Consider the following 24,938-nt stretch of genomic DNA (forward strand, 5'->3'; position numbering starts at 1 on the left):
CGCATGCCCTTGACACGGCTATTTACAGAGAATATAATAAGGTTTACTCTGTTCTCTCCAAATTAGATAGAGTAGTCCTGATAGTGAAACTCATTTTCGTGAAAAAAAGGTTACAAGTCTGAATTTGGGGACTGTCAAAACAATTTCTAAACCTTTCCATAACCTCATAAAAAAAAAAAAAAAAAGAAACAAAAATGGGGTGGATCTTTTGATTAACGAGCATACATTGTATTCTCATTTCAAATCGTAATTAATCAATAATTAAATAATTAAGAACACAATGGTTATATATGCATATAGATTATATACATAGATTTTCTTTATATATGTTTTGCATAACAATAAATGTGACTGAATGTGAGTTTGTTATATAAGGTAATATTTAAGTTCAATGCATGCTACAAGAGAAAATATAAATTTCTATTCAAATTAGAAAACAATATGGAAGCATTTTTACAAAATAATTTTCTGGAAAAATATTTTTCATTACATTTCAATTCCAAAAATTTATTTTCTGCTGTAAAAGGTGTAAAAAGTGGCTATTTTAAGAAGAAAAAAAAAATTAACTCTAATTTTGGATATTTTGAATTTAACATATAATTTTCTATTTTAAATGCGTTTTAGAATTACTGCCCTTACTTAAAATTTTAGATTCCTCGTCAAAAAAAAAAAAAAAACTTAAGAGTTTTTAATTGAAAATGAAGAAAGGTCAAAGCATAAACGTTATTCAAATTTTATAAATGAACATTCAGAAAAGCGGTATAAGAAACATCAGAAGAATTTTGATTGTAGGAAAAATTCGGAGGTATTAAGATAATAAAATCAAAATTAAGGAAAAAGAAGAAAAATATAAAAATAAAGGGAAAAATGAAGGAAGAGGAGATAGTTAAAAAAAAAAAAAAAATCAGTACAAAATTTAAAAACAAAGGAATTAAAATTTTTTATTATCAATTCTTCTAAAAAAATTAAAAATTATTGAAAAAAATATTTAAAGCTTGTCAATGCAAAAGCAAATACTGATTTGATTGCTACGTTTTAAAAATAAATGAACTTTGCATTCTGAAACTTAAATTGTGAGATTCTTAACTCTAAATGAGCCACAAAAAAAGTTTTCGATTTTAAAGTTTTAGTCACGATGAAGGCCTCCGGAGAGGTGGGAAGGGAAGTCGATCAATAAAATCTAAGCAGTTATTTTTATTAAATATGAATAAAAAACTAATAACAGAAACAATTTCAATATTTCCTATCTTGCAAGTTTCCGGTTAATAATTTCTGCACATTTTAACCAGTCAAACAAAAAACACAGAACAGGCTGAAGCGTGATAATAAGTCCTTCACTGGAATGAAATAAGCAAATGTTTGGAGTAGTTTTTCAAATAATTTCAATGCTCCGTTTAAACAGTTTAAATGGTGTTTAGTTCGTTAAAGTTCGAAAATATTAAACTGAGTACATATTGTGAATTCGCATTTAGGATACGAAATCTGAATACGAACGGAATCGGAGCACAGCGTGTAGAAATTTGTTTGAAGACAATCACGCACATTCAATCTTAATATGTTTATTTTGATTTCATGATTGTTTTGTAATAAGAATTTGACCAACCGTTATTCCATTTTTCAACTGATTTCAGTAAGTTTTTGTTTAATACAAATTTATTTTGTTGACTTCTGTATATTTTTACATTTATTTGATTGTTTTTATTCTGTTTATGGAATTTTTAAGCTTAATAAACGCAGCTAAAATTCGTACAATTTGAAATTGAATGTTGCGTATTATTTGCTGAAGTAATATTTTATTACTAAAGTTTTTGTGCTAAATTTTTAATTATTTTGCAGTTGTTATGTTTGAAACATAATTTTGTCATATCCTTCATATAGAATTCGAGATTAATGATGGAAAATGCAAAAGAAAAACTGAGCTCTCTACTTCACAAAAAAGAAAAGTACATTCAAACTGGTGTGCAGCTTAAAGAAAAGAAAGACTTTGCCATGAATCAGAACACTGTAAGTGATAGGAATGATTTTATATCAGACTCAAATCACTTCAACAAATGCTGCTTTTGTACTAAAGTATTTCTAAACTCTAAATTTTTGATCCAGCATATATTGCGCCGGCATTCAGAAAATCTTATTGCTATGTATCGGAAATTAAATGACCTAACGAGATCGGACGCTCAAGATCACTTTAGCCAAAATGATGTGCTTAATTTGATGGCTAATGAGTTTTCAAAATTAAGGAATGATTTGGAATTCATTAAATCTACCATTTCTAATCAGAAATCCAATCAAAACTTTTATCACAATTCATTACTTAGAGAAGCAGAAGTTCATGACAGCTTTGCTGACATTCTTGAAAGAGTTGATGCATTAACTTCACAGTTGCAGGCTTTAAAGGTTACCAATGCAAAAATTGAATCGGATATTAGTCACCTGAAAGTTCAGTGGACTGAATGCGATGTTGAAAAGTTTAGTGACAGCACGAAACTAAAAGACACTTTAATTTTCCAGACTTTAAAAGATGAGATATTGTTGGAAATACAGAATTTAATTATGAAAAATAATGAGGAACAAAACCAAAATCTTAATAAGATTTCCTCAAATTTCAAAGCTGATGTTGGAAGACTTGAGCATTTGGTAAAAATGAATTTAGAAAACATAGACACGTCGAATCTTGTTCAAGAAACATTGAAAAGTCTGGAGAAAGAGATCGAGTTTTTCTTCAGCTGTCATAAAGCAAAGAAACAAAAAGTTCGAGTCTGTGAATTTGATCAATCAAGGAAAAATTCCACAAGAATTAAACCAATTAAGCCTTATTTCTTGCATGAGAAGAGGAATTTTGGCTATAGTAGTGAACTGGATTCTAATTTCAGTCAAGAGATTGGTAATTTTGATGATAGTGAAAAACTGAAGCGGAATTTAAGTCATGAAAAAAGTGCTTTTGGTGAAAAACTAAAACTGAATTTCAATCATGAAACAAGTAGTTTTTGTAATGGTGAGAAACTGACGCCTAATTTTAGTAATGACATGAGCAGTTTTGGCGACAGTGAAAAATTGTTACGATTGGAAAAAAAGCTAAATGTACCTGAGGGTTCTAAAAACCCTTCTTTTTCTGATTATAAGTCAAAAAAATATAAAGACAGTGAATTAAATCAATCAGAAAAAATGAACGCAAAAGTAAAAGAAGTAGAATATTTGTCAAGGGATTTTGATATTAATGAGATTCCATTGCTGTTAGAAAAAAAGTTGAGTGCTTTAAATATACCTGATGGTACCAATAGATTATCTAATTCTGATTATAGTGCAAAAATGAAGCTTATTGAAGCTGAACGAGAAGAACTGAGTAGAAAAAATCCATCTTTTTCAGATGTTTATAGTAATTTAAACTCTGCTATTGATAACATCGTGTTTCAAAAGCTCAACAGTGATAAAAAATTGAAAAAAATAAGATTTTCCTTAACGCCAAGAAAGTCAGGTAAAAAATTAAAGAAATTTGCAGAAAACAGTGATGTTAAAGTTACTCAAATGATAGTGGATCCACAAGAAGGCTCTTCAAAAAAGATTAGACACGTAAGAAGCACCAGCAAAAATATAACTCCAGTTAATATACCAAGCATGGAGTTAAGAAACGATTATTCAAACTCCCGGTTTAACTCTGCTGCTTCTTTAAAATTGATTTCTAGTTCAAATAGAGGTCGTAAACTTCCAAGTGGTCCCATGAGTGTATCTAACGAACTTAGTCCTTATGATTCAATGGAATCAGACTTTTGATTATTGTTCATGACTTTGAATTGTATTATAATGTTCTAAAGCTATTTTTATGGATACATAATAGCATCAAAATTAAAGTTGAAACTGTGAAAAATTTAACTGTTAATTTTGTACTTTGAAATGTTTTAGCAACTTAAAAATAAAAATTTAGAAATTTTTTTTTTGAATATTTGTTTACTTACTATTATTTTTAATTAAAATACACCAGACAAATGCCTGTTGTTATTTGTTTAAAAAGTGCAATTTTTTACCTCAGAGTTTTATTACAGTTTATTGGCCCACCTCCTAGAATTTTGTTTGTCTTTTTTTTTAGAATTTTGTAGGGCATTTTAAAAAGTTTTGAATCAATATCCAATTAAAACTATGAATGGCTATAAAGGCTAAATGGAGTCAATAATAATTAACATGCATGAATTTAGATTACATTGTCCATTAACCTGTGTCAATTGCAAAGGGTAAAATTGTGTTATGACTAAGCTAATAATTATAAGAAAAAAAAAAAAGATTTATTAAAATATTTTTACCAGTTGCAGTTGGTTTCAATCAATTTTTGATACTTGTCATGCCAAAAAGTCAATCCTGCTAAGGATTAGATTTATACCTATACAAACAGGCGGTGGATCCTAAATAGCCCGCTCCTTGGCAATTTTTAAAAATCTTGTCAAACTAAGTTTCCGGAAGATATTTTGGGGAGATTATTTTGAACGTCCGATCAAAATTCTTAAACCTGATTGGTTGTTTGATATGTATACCTATGCGAAAGTTGGATTTCGTTAGGAAAGAGGTAAAAGTGTTTATTTTTTCGCCATTTATACTTTTGATCTCTTGCTGTTAGAATCATCGTTATTATTTTATTTTTTACCCGTTATTTCATTTCTAAAATTTTTTCGGGCTGTACCGGTTGAAAATGGTGAGCGTATGGACGAGTGAATTTTTAACTTAATTGAATGCAAAAGGTAAGAGAGCGATGATTAAATGGTGTATTAATCAAAATTTGATGAATTAAATATGATGAAGTTAATTTGATTTAAAAGATAAGCCATCAGAGTAAAGGTAAGTTATTTTTTATTCTATCAAAAATATTTTTATAAATTTGTAATTTAGTTAGTCTTTTAATAATCAAAAGGCAACTTTGATCCCTTTAATAATTACCAACTTGGTGAGTTTTCAAAAATTAGCCAAGAGGTGGGCTATTCTAGGATTTTGCCCAAACAATTTTAAAAGTGGCTATTGAGAAAGAAAATGTGGCTGCTGATTTTTTACTTCTTATGATTGATTACTAAAAATGTGTTACCCGTTTCATTCTTTAAACAAACAACATTAAAATCATTTAATGCTGTACCTACAGCTGATTCAATACTATGAAAATCACCTAAGATTTAAAGAGCACAAAAGGATGCTTCTGTGGGTGTGTACATTTTTTTTGAAGAATTTCGTTAGTTAAAATTAACCCATGAGCCATAGGTTGTGGATTCTTGGCATATACAAATTAGCTATCTTGTTTCCTTTTTCGAAAACTATAAAAATGTTTTATTCTCTATGGCAAAGATTCTTTTCTTTGTAGTTAATTGACATTGTTCCTAGAGAATTGACATTCATGATAGATCACTATTCCATTTCCTAGTTTTTGAAAAATGAAAATATTTGTTGACAGATGTTTAATACAATGTATTACCAGACTTGAAAACTTTCTGAATTCACATCTCAATTGAAAACTTTCTACAGACAATTTATTTACTCTTGTCACTAGTTTCAGTCCTTTCATTGTCACCTAATTTTGACGAAATTTATTCAAAAGTTACTAATTTTCTTAAACGTGTTTAAATTTTTATAAAACTATAATGATTATTACACATAACAAGCATATATTTCTTTAAATTTAGCAATTTTTTGAAAAGGTTATATTAGTTGTTGACTTAACTTACGAAATTTTTTGTTCTGTTTCCGATTTTCTAAAATTCACAACGGGGTAGAATTGGGGAATTTTGAATTTTTTTTTCTTCATAATATCAAAAAAATTTCCATGCTGTGGGGACAAATTTTCCGCTAATGCCATATGTGTGTCCGAGTATATCATGCAAATCTGTGTATTACTATGTATATTTTTATCTGTTGCTAAGTAGAATTATGTGTCCTATTTCTTTTCAATTTTTGAAAAAAAAAATCTTTTTCAGCTATGTCAACTATCAGTAAAAGGGACAAGAGAAAAAACAAGAAAAAATATTTCCAATCAAAGAAGCAAAAAATAGGAAGATCATTGGAAGCTGGGCTGAAAGGTTTTTTAATAACTTGCAATAATGAACCTCAATGTGTAAAAGAAGCTTATAATGTGTTGAATGAGTTTGCAGATAGTTTTCTTGGACCTGTTGTTAAGGTACTTTTTTTACTTTTTTATTTCATTTTGTCTTGTTCAAAGTGATTATTTCATTGAATGCTGTTTTGAATCCAAACTTTTTATCACAACCATACAAGTTTTTTTTCTTCTTAATAGAATAAAAACTATTGGGCTATTCCACCATTTATTTCCATGCAGATTTTAAAAGTACAAAACTCAGTTTAAATGATCTGAACAGTTATAATAATTTTTGTAAAAATTATCTTGGTATCATTTACATTTTGTTCAATTTTCAACTGTTTACGAAATTAAAAAAAAATTAAAAACTGCATATAATAGATGTAACACAGTATGCTACATCAGTTACAATTAGTATTTCATTTTTAAATTTAAATTTTAGTTTCTAAAAGTTTATGTAAACTAGAGAGATGGTAAATGGCACTTAGAATATTTTTAATTAAAATTATTAGATTTTTGATTGAATTTGCTTGATTTTTTTTTTAAAACTGAGATTTATCCATTTAAAGTCTGCAATTACGATTTTCGTAAATAATAGAAATGCCATATAGTACTCATTTATGTAAATGCTCAGGCAATCCACATTCATATTCAGTAGTCAAAATTAATTCAAATTAAATCTTTATAAAGATTTATTAGATATATATACTTGTAAAAACTTAAAAATTCAAACGTTTTAAAATAAAAATCAGTTATGGTTGAATATTTTAATAAAACTTATTATTTACTGTTACATTTGTGATTAGTAATAAGAATTATTGTTTAATTTTGAACATAAAATAAAATTAGTACTTGTTTTCATATTTTTAACAAGAATAGGTCTGTAAATATATGACCTGAAGGTGTTAAACCCCATAACACCTTGAATAAAATTCTGCTTATAGAGGCTTGAATAGAAAATCCAATTTCTTTTGTAAATTAGGCAAAAATAAGAAAAAGCACATTTTCCAAGCACGAATTGTAGCAATGATAGTGAGAATTTATGTATAGGGGTATATCTACTTCTGTATGTAAATTTTGTTTAAAGATGTGCCTTGTAGCCTTAATTATTTTAATTAAATTATTTGTGAAATTTAAAAGTTATTACTTTTATTTAAGTTTTTAACTTGATGTTGATATTTCAAGCTTTAAATCTTATCACTAAGGATACCTTTTTTAAAATTTATTTTACTTTATAACCGTTCTTGAACAGCTGACCCAATTTTTGTGTTTACGACTACTAATGTTCAACTCTGTAACCTTGTAATTTTGAACCTAATCCTGTAGATAAGGGAACTTCTGGATCAAGTATTGGAAGAAATTTGCCTTCATGGAGGAGTTTTTGATGGAACTAACCGCATTGTGTTACATGGAGAATAAAACTACAAAGAACTCCCACGGTTAGCCTGACGGCAAGGGGATCCTAGCCCATGACCCGTCTATCACTGAGGATATTTTAAGTCAGCACTGTGGTTGGTGCAAGCGGAATTCGTATTGACCGGCCTTCGCTGGGATTGAACCCGGTTCACCTCATTGGAAGGTGAACGCTCTATCTCCTGAGTCACCACGCCTTTTTTTTTAAAAAAAAAAATTTATTATTGTTACATTAATCTGAAAACATCTTAATTTGTCTCAGGTGCCTATGTAGAAAATTGGCATATGGTCCTTTATTGACAACATGCCTGCCAACTCTTGAGGTTTGTGCAAACTATTTTTTCCAGTGGTAGTAAACTAAAGAAGTCAGTTTTAAAACAAATAGAACTGTTATCAAACCTTTATCAGATTTTAAGAGCATTACCATTTGGTTGTCTCATTTTTCATATATCTGTTTAAAGTATTCTAATGTAGTGTTAAAAATTTTTTTTTCTAAATCTAATTAGCAATTCTAATTTGTTAAAATATTTATATAATATTATTGTTACCACTAAGGAAAATATTTTTTAAACTGTAGATTCTGTAATAATTGAAGGGCATGTATCTATCTTAATGTGAGGTTCCTTTACAATTTTTAATTTCTTTTTTTAATTTTTTTAATAAAGTAATTAATTAAGCCAACATGATTAGATCATTAAACTAGATTTATAAGTTTTTGCTTTCTCTAATAATGAAATGTTCTAATGTTAGTCAATTAAAATGTACAGATAATTTCTTGTTAAGAGTTTTTTTTTAAATTTTTATTTATTTTCTTTCTTTTATCTAGAAAATATTAATTTCAAATTTTTGATTTGAATGAATAAAAGAGCAATTCCTGTTTTTATTGTAATTAAAATTTGTATTTACATATCTTTTTGATGCATGAAAATAGAAAGAAGATGATGCTTCTGAGTCCAGTAATGATGATGATGTTGAAGATCAGCTAGCAAAAGAAATACAAATGGTCAAAGAGGAAAAGAAAAGATTTCAACAGATGTCAACAAAAGTGAAAGGAATTATTTTCATCCAAACAACTGTAATTTCTATTTTTGTTTGTTTTCGTAGCAAAAAATAATAATATAACATTTATTTTGGTTGATAACTTAAAATTAAATTATTTAGATATGTTATGTTCATATGCATATGATTGTGTTTACCCTAATGTATCAGATTTAATCACTGACAAACCACATGAAAATATCTTATGTTCTGGACATTAGATAGATTTTATTTGATTTAAGCTCTCTTAAATTCAAATTTTACTTTTTTTTCCAAGATCCAAGACAACAGTTTTTAAAATTCAATTTAGTTCGAATTTTAACCAATTTAAATTGGTTTTACGCTAGTTATTTTAATTTCAACTTAGGTTTCATTTTAGGTTACAAATCTACTTTTTACTCGTTCAAAATTAGAACTTTTGAGGTATGAAAATTTGTATAGTGGTGGTAGAAATAAATCAGGGATACACAACCAATTTTGGATTGCACGCCACCAGTTCCATGTTAGGAGTCCACATTCAAATAAAGCTATTTTCCTTAAAATGCAGAGTGATTTAATTTGAAAGTAAAATTAACGACTTATACATGCATAACTAAATTTCTTAGAGGCATATGATAAAAATCAAAATATTTAAATGAAAAATACTTAATATAAATGAATCAAAACAGATGCAGTTATGAGCACAATATTAAGAGAAATAAAAGAGATTTACAAATTTTCATTTACCTCAAGAGTAAACCTTTAATTTATTTACCAAAATAAAATTTTTTTTACTCTTATTTAGTAATCAGACTAATGTGATGGTTGTGATTTCAATTTTGAAGCTATACTAAATTCATTTTTTTTTTTTAGCAATTTCGGAATTTTTTTCCAGAATATACATTTGTTTTTAACTCTTCAATTCTAGAAATTTTCTCAATTTATTTTTTCAAATTCATAAGATTTACTAAAAACTGAACCCAGTGCCATAAACAAAACTTATTAAATTAAATGGTTATAATTTGGTGATTCGAGAAAGACTGAATCAGATCAGTAACTTACTGTTGCATAGCATAGCTGTAAAAAGATTTCTATTTTTTATTTTATTTTCTTATGAATATTTAAGACAGTTCATTTGCTAAGTCCAAATGCTTCAGGCACTCCTAACCAAATTTCAGGACGCTAGCACGAATAGTAATCGTGTTATAAGAGAGGCACACACACTTAAACTCTTCTTTTTTATTTTATTGAGACTTATGTATATTTACTCTTTTGTTCGCACGAAAACATTTCAAAAATGTGTTATTCTAGTGTTAAATGTCTTTCTATTATTCGATACCATGTTTAAGATCGTGATATAAAGTTATTATATTTATAAAGTGAGTGGATGAAGGAAGTATTATACAAAAATATTACAAAAGTGAACAATAGGGGTGAGGGGCTCAGGAGAGGGTTAACTTTAAACCATTTTAATTTAGTCTTAATAATTTAATTAAGATTATTGATATTAATAATCTGATTTACATTGTTTACGCTATTAATGTCTACAGGAGCATTAATTTAAAACAATTTTAATCTTATCTTAATAATATAATTTAGATCATTGATCTTAATTATTTGATTCATATTGTTAATACCCTGTATTAATGTCTAGGAGAGGGCTAACTTAAAACCATTTTAATTTGATTAAGATCATTAAACTTTTTAATTTGACATCGGTAACATTTTGTATCAACTTTAAAAAAAACATTTTACAGGATTTATTTTATTATAATTTTCTTGTTTCATGTATTTCTTACTTTTCTAAAAATATATATAATATGATTTAATTTTTCAATGTGAGGCATTGCTTATTCTATTAGCTTTTCAACAAGAAATTATGTTAAAATTAATTAAGAAATTAAGTCAATCTAATAAAATTATCTTATAAAAAGTCAAAATTGTACACTGGTAAAATTCACAACAAACTTACTTTTGGTTATGATACCAGTGTGTTTAATCAAATCACATAAATATAAACTTTAGAGAAATTTAAGTTGTTTAGTTTTAAGTAAGTTAAATTTTAAATGTGCACTTGAGTAAATCTAGTAATTCATGAAAATCTTAAAAGAAAAACAAGCTTAGTTACTTTTTGAAAACTTAGAATTTCTATTTTAGATTGATAATCTTTTATTCTAGAATATGTTATGGGAAGCTGTATGTATAAAATAATTATTTTGCCAAAATTTTAAAAATTAAAAAAACATTTTGTTAAATATTTTCCTGGTAAACTCTAATTCATTTACTTGTTACTTAATATGTTCATTATCTTCCTTCTTTCCTCAAATGAATTACATTAGAAATTAATTTACAATTGAACATTCCCATTGTTCATTTTATTATCTTCCTTATTTTCTTAATTTATATGTCACTTGTTCATTTTATCTTTTATACTTTCCAAAATAAATTTACATTTTTATCATCTTTTAGATTTTTGCAAATGGATTTGCATGTCAGTTAATGAGTTTACCTAAGCTTTTCAGTTATTAAATAATTATTACTAAACAAACTCCGATTTAGCCTCTTTTCCACCATTGCACTGGAATGATTATTATTAAAAAATCAAATATTTATTAGTTTTATGAATTAATAATTAATTTTCTAATTAATATTACATTTGATTTTAGATAGATGATCCTACATCGTTAGTCAATGCCATATTTGATGATGTTCTGCAAACAGGAAAAAGAAAAGCCAGATATATTTTGAAGTTCCTACCAGTTGTCGAAACTTGCAAAGCATCTGAGGAGGACATCCAAAAATCTGTCACCAATTATTTAATTAATTTTGTTAGCATCAAAGGCAACGATGTACTAACTTACAAAATCGATCCCAAAGTTCGTCATAACAGTAATATCACGTCCTCTCATATTCTTTCGTACTTGAGAGGGGTTTTTGAAAAATGTGTTCCCCTTTGGAAAGTCAGTATGCTAAATCCAGATGTAGTTGTTTCTGTGACTATTTTAAAATCTGTGTGCTGTATTAGCTTTTTAAAAAATTATATGAACTATAAAAAATATAATTTATCAGAAGTAGCTAATGTCTCTAGACCACCAGATTCCCAACCTGCGCTAACGAATAAAACTGATGTGAAAGAAAAAAGTGGTGTCCTTGATGAAGAAATATCTTCAGATTTACATCCTAAACTTACGAATGTAGCTAGTGAAGATAAAAAAGAAAGTGATGCTCTTGAATAAATTAGATTTGTTAGAAATATTTGGCTGCTGTTTATGTTGTAATTGGTGGTAAAATGTCCAAATGAAATGTACCTGTGAGAGATGGTCGAGACTACCGATATTATTTCGTATTTTAGCATTACAGAAATTTTTTAGAAACAATGGGAAAGTGCAATTTTTTTGCATTTTTTAAAAAAAGAACTCTATTTCTAATAATTCTCTGTAGAACTCTATTTGTAATAACGTTTGCAATTTGCAACATTCTATTTTTTTTCCGTATAAATCAATTTTTTTATTTTTAAAATGTTAATAATTATTTTGAAATATTCATTTAATTATATTTCAGATTAACTAAGCATAATAATAAACTAAATATTATTTCTGATTTTTCTTATGATAGAAAGTTAATTAGCAGAACTTAGGTTTTTTGTGTGTGAATTCTTTTACTAAAGCATACATATTATATTTTTATAATATATGTACTACATATTAAAGCATTAGAGTAGCACATTTTAATGCATTTATAAATAATGCATAGTTCTATAATAAAAGCAAATCGTCATGAAAATAGTTTACAGGATAAGTCATACCAAAAGTAAAATTGTTTTACATTACGAACAAAATGTAGTTTTATCCATGACTCTTAAAAGTTTTCAGTTTAATTTTTGTTTGAGAAGGATTTTAAGTCACAAGTGAAATTAGAGAATACTTTTATTTAAAGAACTGATATATATTTTTACCCAAACAATAAAAAAGTAAAGCTGGTGAAAAAAAAAAGAAGTGTAGGTAACTTAGTTTTTTCTATCACTAGAAAAAATTGAGTTGATGCATGTCATTTGAATTACTTAGCATTTGATTTACATAAGCATGCTTTTTGTAATTGGATCTGAGTTTACTTTTTTAAAAGAAATTTATTTAGTCAATTAAAGTGAGTGCTAAAAATTATTTGTCATATTGCCCTTTTTCACTACAAAAAATATTGGAATCTAGCACTTGACCAGAAAAAACGTTTTAGCTCAGAAACAATTGCATCATCAAATTCATTGTTCTTTAACTTAGGGGGAGAATATAGTTTCCAAATTCAATGATAATTGAATATAATGTTCCAATTTTCAATGAAAAATCATAAAGATTGGCATTCAAAGATATGGTATTGTTTCTTCCCTAAAAAGTTCTTAGTAATTTTGAAATGACTGTACTGATTTCTAACATTTATCATAATGACAGAGTATAATAATTGCTAGTGCTTAACTATTTACGTTTTGCATTGTTAAGAGCTTTTTAAGTTAGACTAATAATGATTACAGAGCACTTTAGTGTGTGTTGCATAAAATTGCTAAAATAATCTAAAAACAAACAAAATAATCAATTCTTTTATTTAAAATAAATAACAATTTTAAATAATATAACTTAAAAAATTTACAATGCTTATTTTTACAATATATTTCCTATAGGGTGGTAATTCAACGTGTGTGTGCGTGAAAAAGAAATTTAAAAATCCTAAATAAATTCTATGCCTTCAAATTTATATTTACTAATCTCAGTCTCAGGCATCCATATTTCTCCATCCAACGTAAAAGCTGTAATGAAAGTGGCAATCTGTCCTTCATTTTCTTCTGTTTTTAAAGCAATTATAACAGAATCAGAAGTACCAGGTATAAACTTGAAAGAAGAAAATCCATGTGTTGGTATGAGAGGTCCAATTGTGCTTAGGGAGATTTGAGTAAAGTCCTCATTGGCTTTCAAGAGTAAGTTGGTACCTTTCTTTTCATCTTCTTTGTCATTGTAGATGGTAGGGCTGGATCTTCTTGGCAGGAAAAACCAATGTTTATGAATTTCACTCCATGCTGCGGCTTCATGAATCATATAACCTGAATTAAATGAAGAAAAGTTAGATAAGGATGGCCACAGAAAAATGCCTGAGAAAAAACAGCAGAAAGCCACAGCCTAAGAAAAAAAATTCTTAGGCTGATTTTATCAAACTTCCCTGATTTTTATAACCAGTGGAATAAATTTTATGAATAATTATTCAGTTATGTCTTATTCTTATACAACAAATATATTACCATACACTTTTAAGTTAGCGATACGAGTTGAAAATAAATAATTAAAAATAATTTACAAAACCAATTTTCTAAAAAAAAAAAAAACTTCTGATATATTTAATATAAATTCTCTGATATTTCCTTTATTTTTTCACTTTTTTAAATTTTCTGTTCAGCTTTGTGTTGTTAACGTTTCGTGAAGTGGTTATGTACTACAAGATGAACGTGAGACAAAGAATTAAATTTTACTTGAATCATTGTTAAAATTTGATTGCACAAAGAATGATAATTAGAGCATTTTTAACATACAATTTATATAATTTTTTAAAGGTTTTGAGAGGGATCTTAAAACCATATTTAAATTCCAAGCCCTTTTAGTGAAATTTTAAGGCAGCAAGAAAAATACTTGAGGAGCGGAAAATAGAATAAAATGATATATAAAATAGAGTATGTGAGTTACATCTTTGTCAAATAAACTAATTTTTCTTTCATAAAAATAAAAGACTCTATTTAAGAGCTTAATCTTAGTAGAACACGCTCAATGATGTTTTTGTGAATTTGGAAAAAATCAGCCTTCAATGTATAAAACACCAGGAAACAATTTACATAAGACTTGTTTCAATTGATTATATTATATTATTGATAGTTGTTAATTGATCAACTTTTAATTAAGCATTAACATAGCTAATAATGTTATGTATAACTTATATCAACTATATTATAACTATATAACAATATTATGACTTATGCCAACTATAACTTAAAAAAAACAACAATTGTTTTCGAATTGCCACTTAACATGCTTCTCCAGTAAGGTATAGAGCAAATAATTACAAACATTGCATAAGTAAATACTGCAAATAATTACTCATATTATGAGTTATGAAGCAGATCAGAGGTGTAGTTGAGGGGGTACTTGGAAGAATGTAGTACTACTTCCATTGATTTTTCGATAAAATAGCATTTTTCACTAATTTCTCAATGGTAATGGTTTTTATTAATGGCAATTGTTTTTTATTTATTGTAAAGTTTATTAATTTTTGAAGTTGTTGTGTGATGAATTTTTTTATTCTTTTAAAGTTTTATAAAAAGTAGTTCTATATGCAATATCATATTTTTGCAGTAGACATATTTGACTGAACATATTTGAGTACTGAAGTCATCTGCCAATGACCCATATTCTTAAAATACCCTTTTCCATCCCAGCTGATAACATAAATTCAGAAGAACAATTCTAAATAAAATGGGAAAATCTTACTTTAAATTGGTCATAGTTTAAATAATTTTAAACCAAATACAGTTATAAAGAAAAGTTTCATTTAACTTGATTCAATTTTTATTTAATTTATTATTTTTTTTAAAATATTTTAAATTTGGTTGGTCTTCTGCTTGAATCTTAATGTATTCCAATAGTGTTTACATGATACAAAATATTGTTAAAAAAATAATGTTGGAGTTTTTAGTGATCTCCCACTGAAAATTTCACCACAAAACTGATTAAAATTATTATAAAAGGAATATGAGCTATAGTGTGAATAATAGTAAATATTAGGTGAGTTATATTGCAAATAATTACAAACCAGGAAATTCTATGTTTGCTGATCTTCGAAGACTTAGGTAGTTATTTCTCCAATCTTTATGTTCAACTTCACCAAGTGGTGAAATAACTTTTACCCATTGGGGATTGAAATTAAGTAGCTTTCCTTTAGATGAAGTCCATTCTTTTCCCAGTCCTCCCACATAGAGATGTTGATTTTTCACAGTGGCCCATTCACATTTGAAGCCTATTACAGAAAATGAATAAAATATTTGATGAAAATACTTATAAAAATAGAATTAATTATTATAAACCGTTTATATTTTTCTAATGGACATTTCGAGGAAAAAAAAGATTAAAAACTTTAATTAGATAATAAATATTTACCGGAGTTCACAAAAATGAAAAATTTTTACGAGTCATTATAGACTGTTTTTTCACTTCTATACAAAAAAGAATAAAATATTTGATAAAAATGCACATAAAAAATTGAACTGATGAAAGTTTAAATTAAATTGCATAAAAATGTGTCACACATATTATAATTTTTTATTTTATTTATCTTTTACAAATAAACATTTTGAATAGACAAAAGAAATTTGAAAGCTTTAATAAATTAATTATTAACAGGAATCTACAAAAATGAAAATTTTTTCGGAGCCATTATAAGCTGTGTTTTTTATTTCTATTTTCCAAATAAACATTTTTGAAAAAAAAGAAACTTGAAAATTTGAATTTAATAAATTAACTATGTACAGTTTACAAAAATAAAAAAATTTCTAGAAGTTGGCATGTTATAGAATGGAGAATAGTGCAACAGCTTTTTGCTTTTACTTTCCATTCTTCTAAAATATTACTCTAAAATATATAGTAAAAATATTATATTATTGTTAATATTTTCAAACATATTAATTGTATAGTATTATTAGTATTTCAGTATTATATGATATTGAAAAATTATTAGCTATGATTTTAAGCAATTGGCATTTATAGATCTCTGATTATTATGTTTAGAAGAAATTGTTAAATTTGAGCTATATATGAAACAGTCTGAAAAAAGCATAAATATTATCACAGAAACAATTATACATGGGCCATGGTAGCCCAGTGGTTAGAGAATCGGAGGTAGAGGTTCGATCCTCGACTCTGTTAGACTCGAGTAAATGCGATGCACATGCTCGTAAAATCTGTAAAATCGGAAATCCTGTGATTTGTCACTGAGCATTACCATGGGTACAGGGATCTCGAGAAAATTTCCTTCCCCTTCGGATCTATGCTTAACTCACTGGCGGTTAAGGAAATGGGCAAAATTGGGAGAATGTTTCTCCCCTACACACAGTTTCCCTATCAATTAACATGGGAAAACCGGTTTTGCTATGCAGAGAAGACTGCAGGTTAAAATGCGACTTTTTACGTGCAGAACCGTCAGTGGGTTAAATTGAGGAAGTGGCCCCATGAATGAGAGGTGCTGCCGTCTATCCATGAGGTTCAACACTAAGACGTAATTTCCCCATTGCGGTGCTCTCTCATCAAACGAAAGACATACATTCTTGACTTAAGGCCAAAGGCTGATGAGCTTGAAGTTATTAGAAACAACATAAACATACTATAGTTTGGTTTGATAATGAAGAACTTTTATCGGTATCCGAACACAGCTGTATTTCTGTGACTATTTATAGCTTTTAAAACAAGCAAACTTAGTAAATGTCACAATTTTTTTAATATTAAAATTTATAAGTGATCAAACTTCAAATAATGATGGGCAGTTCTATCACAATTCCTGTACAGGACCCATACAAATTAACTGATCAATTCAATCATGAAAAGTATTTTGCAAAGATGTACCTCAGTCTGAAATGTCTTTGTTGCATTTGACATAGAAGTGTCCTGACAGATAGTATTCTTAAAAGGGAACTTTTTACAATTTTATTTAATTCAAATTAATAATTTTTACAGCTTGTCCATGTCACTTTAATTATTGCAATTATTTTTAAAATCCCACCCATTGATGCCTTAACAAGGTTTGATTGCACTTCAGAAAAATACACTAAAAGCACAATGCTGTGACCTTGGATTAAATTTATGATTCAGCATATTACAAGATTTGATGAAGATAAATTATTTGGGATTACAAAGCAATATATATATATATTTTTACTTCAAATCATAATCTAAAATCAGTTACTTCCTTATTACAAAAGTGAAACTGTTATTTGTTTGATTTATATTAAAATAGAATGCAACTTAATTTGAGAAACCGATGGTGCAGACATAAAATATAATTCGAATTATTTCTTATTACTTCTTCATAAGAATTTTTTAAGATAGTGATCTATAAGCGGTGAGAAATAAAAATATTTTTTATTCTAAATTATTTCAACTTTTTCTTGTGAAAGAATGAAATTTATTTAATTTTTCTAATTGTTATATCTACTTCTTTAAATTTTACAAAATTCTTTGAAATACATTCAGTTTGAACTTTTTGAGATAGCAGAAATAAAAATAAATAAAGTGAAAAAAAAAACATAAGTTAACAAATAAAAAATAAATTTAGTACAAATAAATGAATTAAAGAAAATAAACATCAAAAGATTTAAATCTTTTAACATAAATAGTATATACATATTTGTGAAATTTTAACATTTTAATTTCTGTGTCTTTTTAAAGTTTGTTGAAATTATATAGAAAAACAATTCAAAATTTCTTATGCAACTCAGGTATTTTTTACCAACAATTTTTATATGGTAGATAGTTGATGTCATATTTATCATTTGTATTGTAAAATTTTAAAAGATACTGATATTAAAAAAATATGCTCATTTCTTATTTATAATTGGTAAGTATTATTTATTAAAACTTCACTTTGAAAAGAAATATATTAAACTAGTCAAATATCTGAAAATAGAAATGGCAAATCAAATATAAAAAATGTATTTGGACTGTTTTTGAAAAATGTACTTGTATTTTGTTAAAATTAAAATGTATTCAATTTTAACAAAATTCATAGTTAAACAAAATCAGATAAGATAATATTATGAAAATCACATGGCATGTCAAAATCAGCCGACAAACTTTTTAAAATTTGCATAAAAATAAAAATTGAGCGCAAAAAAATAATATCACAACAATTAATTAAAGAACAAAAATACAGGAAAAAAAATGAACGATCTAATGCTAGTCATTGGAAAGCGAAAGATTTCTAATCACTTCCAGAGGTGGAAATTTTCCACTTTCACTTGTCTAGGTTTAGAAGCAACTGTCGGAAGCTTGCTTTGTTAAAAAATTACTCTAGATCTAAATTAGACGAGATGATCAACCTATTGAGAAAGTAAAGCTTATTTTTTCCAAGTCAAACTTAACTCATGAAAGACTTTACTTATGCGTGAGAACTTGTTTTTTCCCGATTGTAGTTTTATAATCTATAATCATCTTAAGTGAAAACTTTGTTTAAACTCAATAAGAGGGGAAAAAATGGTTTTAATAGTTACAGTGCTCAATAAAGAATAAAATTAAGTGCCTCTAATTAACTCAGAATACATAGTACTACAAATTATTTTAGATTATAGCCATATTACAAAAAAATAAATAAAATAAACTAATTCAATATCAAAAGTAACAGGCTGTGCACCTTAGTATCTTAACTCTAAAAATGAAAAGAAATACCTTTCGGAATCTTCCCATTCCCATCCGTAAGTAGTATCCATGGAATAGCCTTGTTTTCTTTTAGCTCATAAATGATACCAGTACGATCATCAAAAGCGAGTACTTTGCCGTTAAAAACAACCAATTCTGAAAGCTCCATACCCCGACCATTTTCTGACAGAGTAGACTTCAAAATAACAGGCTCTGGATCCCATTCAACACTGACATACTTTCTTGATGTGTCTATAGTTAAAAATCCTCTTTTTAAATAACTTGTCCAAGTGTAATTTTTTTGCTTATCTTTAGAATCAGTGTCTAAATCTGAAATTATTGCTATTCTGTAACGAATTCCTTTAGGTGTTGTTGAAGGGTTAGTCAATGGGTAAGTTGAATTATATGACCAACATTTTGGCTTGACTTCAGTTACATGCAGGTGGCCATGTTCATCATGATGATGAATATCACTGACCATTTGTCGATGCCTGGTATAAGGTAAAATGGCATACAAGAGTATTAAGAAAGAAACACCAATTATAGCTACCCCAACTACAAATTGAGTTTGTATTCGCAGAGTGGAATTTCCCACTCTGTATGCTGTTGGCATTCGAACGGCTTGGCGCCAGTCTTTTATTGAAGGGTGCATTATTTAACTTCACTAAGTTTTCTTCTGAATTTCCATTTCATTACTTAGTCTTTGATCTAAAAGGAGTGTAGTGCAAAGATCAGCAAACAAATGCAATATTTTAAAATCTTAATAACAGTAATAATACTTTTAATACAGTAATAATTTTTTGAGAAAAATTATTAATAACAAATTTGCACTTAGACCAAAAATGTATAATTTAAGAAACATATAATTTTGAATAAAATATTTAAGGTCATATAATAATAATTTTTAGTTATTTGCAATAAGTTTATTCACTTTCGAAATTTGTTTATTTTAAGTGTTAATACAAGTCACAAAATATCTTGGACTAACCTTTAGTTTTAAAATATAGGAAATAGGTTTACATTCAAACATGAAAAACAAATGAAATTAATTTAAGTATAAAATAAAGAAAAATAATATATCAATAATATTATATAATATTACATTGAAATCTAGCCTATGCTAGTGTTAAAAAAATAGCTATATGATATATCTAGCTTTTTGTCAATGCCGTGTCTCCACTAAAGATAAAAATAAATAAATAAGTAAAATCTAGTTTATTGAGAAGAAATTTAGCAGATGCAATTCTAAATTAGTTTTAGGATCTAAGGTAGGGGTGCACAACCTTTTTCAGTGAAGGGCCACATGCATAGCAGATTGACCAATGAAGGGCCGCATGCCAAAGTGTTTAGACCGACATATTGAAAGCAATTGTTGGTTGTGATTGTTATATAAACATCATTGTTTTTATAACACTAAATTCTTTTTGTCAGTTAACCTTGTAATCTCTTTGCAGAAAATACAATACTTTAAAACGTTTAAAATTAGAAAATGCAAAACTGATTACTTAAGAAGGAAAACAGAATTCGAAAATCAGAATCAATTTATCAGAAAAAATTTAGATAAATTGAAATAATTAAAAAACTATGGAAAAATTGACTTTTTTTTTATCACATTACAAAAAACAAAAAACCATTTAAACATAAATTTTAACGTTACATTTTTTGTCATAGAATTAAATTTCAAATAAATAAATATTCTAGTTATTAATATAAATTCAAGTTAAATACTTTGATTTAAAGAAAGTTTATAGGGTTAAAAATGATTAAAACTAAAACAAAACCCCTTAAGTGGAAAATAAGATTTAGCATTTATTAGGGAATGTACTTTAACTTTCAGACATTTTTATTTTAAATTAATAATAAGAGGCTGAGAGGGAAGAAAAAGAAGGAAAGAAAACACATTAAATTTTAAGGAACTATATTCCTTAATAATAAAAAAACTATTAAGATACTTGTTTGCAACTTTTTATGACGAATATATTTTTAACATGACCCTTACTATTTACAATTAATACACAATCAATTAACAATCAATAAAATTTACATTACTTTGCGAAACTTATCTTGATAAAATTTTTTATACAGTTAAAATTTAATGATATACAAATCATTTCCCAGCATATAATCATAAATGATATAAAATGCTCCAAGAAGGTAGAAAATGGTTTAAAAAATTTCTTAATGGTTATACTGTAATTTGCAAAATTTTTGAATATTGTGATAATTTTATCTACTTGATCATGTGATATTTTTTGAGCCATTAAATGAAAATGTAATGATTGTATTTAAAGACAACTCTGTAATTTTGAACAGGCCAAATTTATTCTGGAAAACAGTCTTTCGACAGAGGCTGTTGTGGGTAGTAATAAACTTAGAGCAAATAACATAATCAGTTTTGGAATTTGTCCTAGATGGTGTTCTTCCCTTCTGGGTTTTTAAATCGCGGAAATACAAATAGCTATGTGTTATTTTTTAATTGCTTGAATACGAATTGCTATGTGTTATTTTTTAATTGCTTGAATACGAATTTCCACGGGTGATTTTTAAATTGCGCAAATAAAAAACTCGATGCTTGTTTTTCAAATCGCGTGAATACGAATCGTGTGGCTTTTAAATTGCGAAAGGACTACTCACAACACTTGATTTTTAAAATGCATGAATATGAATTGCGATATATGGTTTTTAAAACGCTTGCATATGAATTGCGAGAAAAGTAGCAACGGATGATATTTTAAACACCAGAACACGAATCGCGATATATGATTTTAAATCCCGTAAATACGAAACTCGATGGATTATTTTTAAATCTCGTTAATGTTAATGCGAAATGCGATGCGCAATTTTCAGATAGCGTAAATACAAATTACGATGTACGACTTTTAAATTACATGTGACAACAAAAAGAATAGGTTCGATATGTGTTGTTAAACTTGCACGTGTTCATGGGACTAAAGAATTATGCCGTGTTTTGAATTATTTTTTTTGCAAAACAGACCGCTTTTAATATAAACACATCTCGTTTTTTTTTCCTGGGAAGGTGTTGATTTGGCTAAGATACGTTAATTACTTTTTAAGTAACGAAAAAAAATTAAAACTGAATCGAATTTCACGAGTTGTATTATTGTGTGAAAATATCAGGTATATTCTAAATCACAAATAAAAATGCAGCAATAACGGGAAAGAAGAAAAATCACGTTCAAAAAAACCTCTTAAAAAATGCGTGTTAAAATCGGTACAACGCAAATGATAAAATCGGCACAAACAGAGCACGTAAAAAATAATTATTTTAATGCGCGATTCAAAACTCGCTTGCTGTCAAACCATAGTATTAAAAATATCATAATCTTTTTAAATCACGGGGAAAACGTAATAACTACTAAAACAATAACCAAATTACTTTAATATTTCAGATGAAATTGGAGTAAATAAAGTCCATCAAAATTTTATGTAATTTAAATGCGGAATTTAAAATTAAAATGTCGCAATAGCGTATAAAAAATATCGGTACTTTCAAAACCTTGTAGAAATGTGTAGGAATAATTTCTAAAATAACGATTGAAAAATAATTTGATTTGCGATAAAATCGTTACAAAAAACCATGTCAAAAAATGGTTATCTAAATGAGCGATTCTTTATTCGCGATTCGTAATAATATCGTGCTAAAATATCGAAGTTTTAAAAACCAAGGGGAAATGTGCAGCAATAACTGTTGAAGAAAGGCTCTAAAATCATTTAGATTTTCCATGAAGTTTGCACAAAAATCGCTATTTCAGACACTACTTGAAAATGGGTAGCAATAATTACCGAAAAGTCATTGGAATCGGCACATACGAAAAGCGTCAAAAGTGGTAATTAAAATTCGTAAATCGTAATAATGATGTATTAAAAATATTGCGATTTTTAAAACTATGCTGAAATCCGTACCGTTAACCATCGAAAAACTACACTGATTGAGATTGGGTGCGTCAAAAACTTAAAAGTGTAAATTTAAATTACCGAATTTTTTTTATTATTTTTCAAAAACAAATATTTAATTTTTTTCTCTTCATTTTGTTCAGATTGCTGCCGCGGGCCGCACATCAAGGGTTGGCGGGCCGCATTTGGCCCGCGGGCCGCAGGTTGAGCACCCCTAATCTAAGGTTAAATAATAAGCTAATGAATTAAATTCAAAATGTAGAGAAAAAATTACAGAACAACGAAAAAAGGGAAAAAGAAAAATGATAATAAAAAGGGAAAAAATTAATAAAAATCCGGAAAATAAAAGATATAAACACTACTTTTTGCAGATATAATCGTTTGAGCTGATTAAAAGATTATATAATTTATTTCCCTGATTTTCACCAATTTTTTATTATTTTTCTTTCCCCCCCTTTTTCATTGTTCTGCAATTTTTCCCATGTTTTCTCAACATTTTGAACCTATTTTATGAGTTCCATTTACTTGCAGCTTATGCGCAGTAAATATAACTTATTGTTTTTTTTAATTTTCTTTGTTTTTTTCCTTCGTTTTTGCATACATTTATTATGCTATATATAAATATAAAACATGAAATTTCATAATATAAAAGTTGGAAGGCAATTGAAAGTTAAGAAGCAACAAGTGTATTCAATTTGTGTATGTGTTATGGTTTGATTGATTGATTGATGGTTTAATTGACTATATAATTCTAAAGAATAAAACAGGCTTTTTTGACTTCACATTAGTATTATTGTTTACTTTGAAGAAACTTATTATTATTCAGTACATTTGGTTACCCATCATTAATTTTATTTATAATCATAATAAGATTTTATTATAGCATATACTAGTATTATTTCAAATGTAAGCAAAATTAACTTTTAAATAATTTAAATTATTAAATAATTACTTAAATATAAAATTTAAAAAATTAACTGACCTTTCATAAATTACAGTTTTAAAGGTGCATCAGAAGTTTGATATAACTGCTTACATTATTGTTTACTTTGAATTGTTGCACATGTAAGCAAAAATAATATCTATTAAACATTAAAGAATTTGTCTTGTATAATTTGTATATATTTGTCATGACCCAATCGTATTGTATACTCAGGTCATTTTGCCCCATGGTCTATAAGTTATAATATTATCTGAATTGAAGGTTGAATTACCTCAGTATAAAATAAAAATAATAACTAACTTCTTTCAAATGTCAATTTTTGGGGAACACTTTAAACGGTTTTTAATGTAAAGAAAATCATTTCTTATTTGTTAACTAAGTAATATTCCATTTAATTTAAACTAATTTTAAGGAAAACTATAGTTTAATTGGAACAATGAATAATAATATACACAATAATAATAATAAAAAACACTAAAAAAATAAATAATACTTAAAATTAAATATTTACAAATTTGATTCATTTTCAAAAGAGCATCTAACTAAAAAAAGTGGCAATTCTTAAGATAATTGTTTATATTTTAAGGTTTTATATAAGAAGCAAATTTAAATGATTATTTTGAACTCATTTTAAAATCTATTAACATTAAAAAAATTTAACTTATCCACATGAAAATTTTTTAAAATTAAATCAGGAAAAATACAATGTTTTTAAAAAATCACATTTTTAAAGAAAGGGAATCTGAAACCAAGAAAAATCATCAAAGAATCTAACAATTCAAACATCAACATCAAAAAATAAAATAATAGAATTTCATAATATTCATAAAAATCTTACAAATGAAATAATATCTGAAAAAATTGGAATACAAACATGTCATACGGTGACAAATAAACGTAAGAAAAAGGATATTGATTGATTGGTTATCATTTAAATCAACAACAAAACTTCTTCTGCTTATGAAACATTGATTTTATCATTAATGCTCCATCATTTACTTTATGAGCGAAAAATTATATTACTATCCAAAATGAAGATTACTATTATAAAAAATATTATTTCATGCTGCTGATATTTATTTTTTCATTTTGTCTATACATTTATTTTGCTGAACTCAGTGTGAGGATCATTAGTGAGTCTAATCATCAACGTGTACAA

The 24,938-nt window shown here is 27.0% G+C and overlaps 2 protein-coding genes across 6 annotated transcripts; one reads left to right on the plus strand and one right to left on the minus strand.

Moving 5' to 3' along the window:
• Positions 1-1,336: 1,336 nt before the first annotated feature.
• LOC107448312 (THUMP domain-containing protein 1) lies at positions 1,337-11,744 on the plus strand. Of its 4 annotated transcripts, none has more exons than XM_016063457.4 (4): positions 1,337-1,630; positions 5,943-6,142; positions 8,406-8,549; positions 11,158-11,744. In XM_016063457.4, the coding sequence occupies exons 2-4, from the start codon at positions 5,945-5,947 to the stop codon at positions 11,725-11,727; spliced, it is 912 nt and encodes a 303-aa protein (XP_015918943.1). In that variant the 5' UTR covers positions 1,337-1,630; positions 5,943-5,944; the 3' UTR covers positions 11,728-11,744. The 4 variants fall into 4 exon arrangements, with proteins under 4 accessions (XP_015918943.1, XP_087017060.1, XP_087017061.1 ...); XM_071182187.1 differs by lacking the exon at positions 1,337-1,630 and adding an exon at positions 1,879-2,004; XM_087160934.1 differs by lacking the exons at positions 5,943-6,142; positions 8,406-8,549; positions 11,158-11,744 and adding an exon at positions 1,879-3,931 and having other exon boundaries at positions 1,494-1,630.
• A 1,321-nt stretch (positions 11,745-13,065) lies between these two features.
• Positions 13,066-24,892, minus strand: LOC107448313 (soluble calcium-activated nucleotidase 1). 2 transcript variants are annotated; one of them, XM_071182186.1, is made up of 4 exons: positions 24,654-24,892; positions 18,952-19,629; positions 15,332-15,535; positions 13,066-13,577 (listed from the first exon to the last, which is right to left on the minus strand). In XM_071182186.1, exons 2-4 carry the CDS (start codon positions 19,571-19,573, stop codon positions 13,207-13,209), a joined length of 1,197 nt encoding a protein of 398 aa, XP_071038287.1. In that variant the 5' UTR covers positions 19,574-19,629; positions 24,654-24,892; the 3' UTR covers positions 13,066-13,206. The 2 variants fall into 2 exon arrangements, with proteins under 2 accessions (XP_071038287.1, XP_015918944.1); XM_016063458.4 differs by having other exon boundaries at positions 24,618-24,738.
• Positions 24,893-24,938: the final 46 nt, after the last annotated feature.

The sequence above is a fragment of the Parasteatoda tepidariorum genome, chromosome 4, assembly GCF_982258835.1.
Source record: "Parasteatoda tepidariorum strain Cologne lab strain chromosome 4, Ptep-v5.0, whole genome shotgun sequence".
In the NCBI taxonomy this organism is placed as follows: Eukaryota; Metazoa; Arthropoda; class Arachnida; order Araneae; family Theridiidae; genus Parasteatoda; species Parasteatoda tepidariorum.